This window comes from Pagrus major, chromosome 20, assembly GCF_040436345.1.
Source record: "Pagrus major chromosome 20, Pma_NU_1.0".
NCBI classification, from domain to species: Eukaryota; Metazoa; Chordata; class Actinopteri; order Spariformes; family Sparidae; genus Pagrus; species Pagrus major.
This window is the reverse complement of record NC_133234.1, coordinates 8,681,372-8,686,308: the sequence shown is the minus strand read 5'-3', so window position 1 is coordinate 8,686,308 and position 4,937 is coordinate 8,681,372. Positions and strand designations below refer to the sequence as shown.

The following is a 4,937-nucleotide window of genomic DNA, read 5'->3' as shown; positions in this document are numbered from 1 at the left end:
ACAAAGTATCCGCAACTGTTTTGGATATTAAAAGTCATGATTTAAATAGTTTTTGTGACATTTTTCCTTTTAATTGCCACATTTTTTGCAATAAATGCATTTTTCATTCATTTTTTTCCTTTCCTAGTAAAAACAACCACTTGTAGTCAATCACAGTTGATAAATAAATATCCCCTATGTCTGCTTAAATGTTCAAAATCGCTTATTCCCATGCAGTCTTGTCAATATATGTAGAATCAGACTACATATAAACAGGCTGGTGGCCAGTGTGTGTATGCTTGAGAGAAAGTGACTGTGTGTGTGTGTTTTCTGTGCTGCTCAGGAGAGAGGGGGGAGAAATGGGATCAAATTCCTACACTTTGGCGTCACGTGCTGCCGTCCAATCAGCGGGCGTTCCTGTGCGGCATGGTAACGCTCTTATAAAGCCCGCGTGCAGAAGGTTTGCAGTTCAAAGCACTTACGCGTCCTGGGGATTGTACTTGGAGACCAGAAAAGGAGCACTTTACCGTTTCATCCTTACAGAGTTGAAAGTAAACTCTCACCAGCTGGCTTGTGTTTTTTTTGTTTTGCCCTTTCACGCGCGGATCCTCCTGCAGAAAAACACACTCATCCTCGGAGTCTGTCACAAGCTCATGCGCAAAGACACTCCAAAATCGGTTTTTACGCACGGGAGCAAAGGAGAATCAGTTGCAATTGTTTTTTGTGCATTTCTCTCAGTGTAAAGACTTTGAGCATCCTGGCAAGGTAAAGTCCATTAGAGGCTTTTCCTCTCGCGAGAAAGCAGAAATAACTCCGACCCGTTTTCACGCGTAATTTGGTACCAAACAGTTTCGCGTATGAATCTCCTCGACCCTTACCTGAAGATGACGGAGGAACAAGACAAGTGTCTCTCTGACGCCCCGAGCCCGAGCATGTCCGAGGACTCCGCGGGCTCTCCGTGCCCGTCCGGCTCGGGCTCCGACACCGAGAACACCCGGCCGTCGGAGAACGGGTTGCTCCGGGCGGACGGAGACTTCAAGAAGGACGAGGAAGATAAGTTCCCCGCTTGCATCCGCGACGCCGTGTCCCAGGTGCTCAAGGGCTACGACTGGACCCTCGTGCCTATGCCGGTGCGCGTTAACGGATCCTCTAAGAACAAGCCTCACGTAAAGAGACCGATGAATGCCTTCATGGTGTGGGCTCAGGCTGCGCGGAGGAAGCTGGCGGATCAGTACCCACACCTGCATAACGCGGAGCTCAGCAAGACTCTGGGGAAGCTGTGGAGGTGAGTGAAGGCTCTGATTTTTAGCTTTTACGCACCGATTTAGAATCCAGTGAGAGTGTTATTTTAATTTAGTTTTTCTTATTTCTATTGTACATTTGCACTGTATCTTCTCTGCAGACTGAATCAACCGCATGACTAACTGTGCGCATAGTAATTGTATTGGAATAAAGCATTTAAGGCAGCGCACCGTTAATAATCACAGTGCATTAATGGTCCTTTTTACGCACAGACTTCTCAACGAAGGCGAGAAGCGGCCGTTCGTGGAGGAGGCTGAGCGTCTCCGGGTGCAGCACAAGAAGGATCACCCGGACTACAAATACCAGCCCCGGCGGAGAAAGTCTGTGAAGAACGGGCAGGGCGAGTCGGAGGACGGCAGCGAGCAGACGCACATTTCCCCCAATGCCATCTTCAAAGCTCTCCAGCAGGCGGACTCCCCGGCCTCCAGCATGGGAGAGGTGCACTCTCCAGGTGAGCACTCAGGTGAGCAGAAATGTATTTTTTTTTTCCAGTCCCAACAAAAATTGGTGCACAGTTACTTATGTACAAGTGTTTGTTTGAATGGCTCATGTTCTCTCTGCAGATCATTCAAATGTTAAGTTACATCTAAAGTTTTATGTGTTTTATTCCCTTGTTGGTTTCCTTAAAAAGCTTAAAAGTACCAAATTGAATACTGAATGCACATAGAATATAAAATCTCATCATTCATTTTTTCTCCTTCCAGGCTCCCAGGGGCCCCCCACCCCTCCCACCACCCCAAAGACTGATGTCAGCTCAGGCAAGATGGACCTAAAGCGTGAAGGAGGCCTCCGCTCTCTCCCCGATGGCCCCGTCGGACGCCAGCTCAACATCGACTTCCGCGACGTGGACATCGGCGAGCTCAGCAGCGATGTCATCTCCCACATCGAGACCTTCGACGTCAACGAGTTCGACCAGTACCTCCCTCCCAACGGCCACCCCGGCTCTGCGAGCGGCCCTGGCAACACCACCCCGGTCAGCTACACCGGCACCTACAGCATCAGCAGTGGCACTCCTGTCAGCCCGCAGGCGGGTGGTGTCGCAGCCTGGATGGCCAAGAGCCAAAACCAGCAGGGACAGCAGCAGCAGCAGCACACCCTCACCACCCTGGGCAGCGGCGGCGCCTCAGAGGCGGCGGCGTCCCAGCACAGGACCCAGATCAAGACTGAGCAGCTGAGCCCGAGCCACTACAGCGAGCAGCAGGGCTCCCCGCAGCACGTCACCTACAGCCCCTTCAACCTGCAGCACTACAGCCCCTCCTCCTCCTACCCGGCCATCTCCAGGGCGCAGCAGTACGACTACTCCGACCACCAGGGGGGCACCGCCGCCTCTGCCGCCGCCTCCTACTACAGCCACGCGGGGGCGGGGCAGGGCTCGGGGCTGTACTCGACTTTCAGCTACATGAGCAGCCCCAGCCAGAGGCCCATGTACACGCCCATCGCCGACAACACGGGGGTTCCCTCCATCCCACAGAGCAGCCCGCAGCACTGGGAGCAGGCGCCGGTTTACACCCAGCTCACCAGACCCTGAGCTCAACACACACACACATGAACAATGACATGTACAGCCACACACACACACACACACACACACACACTCCAAAACACTTTACCCCAGGGAGAGCTCTTCCTCCAGGGCTGCTCCCTGACTCAGACACTTGAATCGGACGAAGAGGAGAGCTGGACTTGTGATTGGCTCACGTCGTGCCTTGCTATTGTATCTTGATAGAAACTATATATATTTTTAGAGAGATGAGAAGACTTAGGAAAATCCTCTGTGAGGACTTATTGATTGTTGATATTTCAGTAGGTACTGTGTATGTTTTTCTTTGTGTTTCTCCATTCATACGCTGGCAGTTTGTAACCCGTGGGGGAGGGGAGGGTTTGGGTAATTATTTGTACCTGTAGATACGAAAACAAAAAGCTTTATATTTGAAACCGTTCAGCTACTAACCACTCATGGTAGTGCAGTTTCTGGTTCTCTGTTGATTTTCACACAAGCGTCTCTGTTTGTTTTCGCTTTTTCTTGTGCCATCCAGCGAGTATGGTTTGTATTTAAGCTGTCGATTTATTATTCTTTTCCTCGAGTTATGTGTCACGATCATGGGAGAAGCTGTTAGGCAATACACAGAAGGAGAGGAGAGACTCGCTTTTTCACAACGCTGTGCTGTCTCGTCGGGGGGAGACTGCAGCCCGTTCCACCATCCGTGCCTTGGATCTTTTACATTTTTAATCCAACCTTTTGTATGCGTGTGTGTGTTTGTGTGCGTGCGAGCAAGTGAGCGTGTGCGCGATTTGCCACAGCTGAGATTACACTTACCGTCCAACAGCGTGTGTTTGACAGCCACAGGAAGTCACCTTTGACCCCTCGGGTGCCCTCCCCCCCGCCCGCCTGCAGTCTCCCACCACGCTGGTGTCCAAATCGCTCCCCTCACCCCCTCAAATCCAGTTTAAAACTTTATTTATTTATTAGCTTTAATTTTATTTCAAAGTAATTATTTTGCATACTATTCTTATAACTAATGAATTGTCCTCTTTGCAATGTAGACGGCATATAATTTCCCCTTTTTTTGTTACATTTTCAGCCCAGGGGGTACTTAGATAAAATGGTACACGCTGTAATCGTCTTTTTTTGGGTTTATTTATCTTCTGTAAATGTCTATTTTAAGTATGTATTTGCCTTTTTTCTGAGCGTCGGGGGGGATATCTAACGAAATGTGTACGGTTTATTGGTTATTTGTGAATTTCCTTTTGAGTTGGACTTTAAACTATGGCTGAAAGAACTGGAAAATGTTATCTCAGTTATTCTGTTCTGGCTTTTTTTTGTTTTTTGTTTGTGCCATCACCAGAGGGACCGTCCATCCTTTCTGCTCTGCAAGCTCCATTTCCTTTTCTCTCCATATCAAAGAACTCTTATTTTTTCTTCTTCTGTGATCTCGCCATGTATTTGTACTGTCTTTAAAGAATCTTTTGTATATGTATTTGCAATAAAAAAAGAAAATGCTATTAAAAAAAATGACTCATCTCTGGATTAAAACATTCAGTTATGCAACAGCACATGTGACACTGAAGCACCTTCCAACAGATCCTTGTGTTTTCCAAACGCCAGAGTCAGTGAAAGGGTTAAGAGACGAGAGCCAAGAAGCAGGACTAGTGTTTGTTTTCCCAGAAGCCCTGTTTTTTTCTCCCCCTGCTTTTATTTTCTTCCTCCCTCTTTCCCCGTCAGCTGGTAGCAGCAGGGGGTCGAGGCTCTGGGGGACCTGGAGGGGGATAGAGCAAGTGCTGTAAAACTACTGAAAAGAGGCACAATTTATGTCAATAGAAGACACTTGGGAGAGAGTGAAAGCGGGGTGAGCAGGTCCTGCTTCGTTAAAATCCTGGTGGGGGAGGAAGAGATTCACACAAACAAGCTACATGCTGAAAACATGGAGTGTAACACAGACTGTATATAATGATTTCTAGTAATAAGTCCCCATCAGGTTCCTTTCATGTATTAGCCCAGAGTGGGATGTTAAAACCTGTAGTAGTCACTCAGACTGCACAAAGACCGAGCTGAAAACTCAGATTAGACCATTTTTTTAATAGTTTCTAACCACATTTGGAATATAAACCCAGCGTGGGTGGATATGGATGGAGTTACATACAAGACACCGTCTGAT

General features: G+C 48.3%; 1 protein-coding gene across 1 annotated transcript; it reads left to right on the top strand.

Annotated features, from left to right (window-relative positions):
• The first annotated feature begins 488 nt into the window (after positions 1-488).
• sox9a (SRY-box transcription factor 9a) lies at positions 489-4,286 on the top strand. The gene is made up of 3 exons (XM_073489537.1): positions 489-1,264; positions 1,494-1,744; positions 1,986-4,286. The coding sequence occupies exons 1-3, from the start codon at positions 837-839 to the stop codon at positions 2,807-2,809; spliced, it is 1,503 nt and encodes a 500-aa protein (XP_073345638.1). The 5' UTR covers positions 489-836; the 3' UTR covers positions 2,810-4,286.
• The last annotated feature ends 651 nt before the right edge of the window (positions 4,287-4,937 follow it).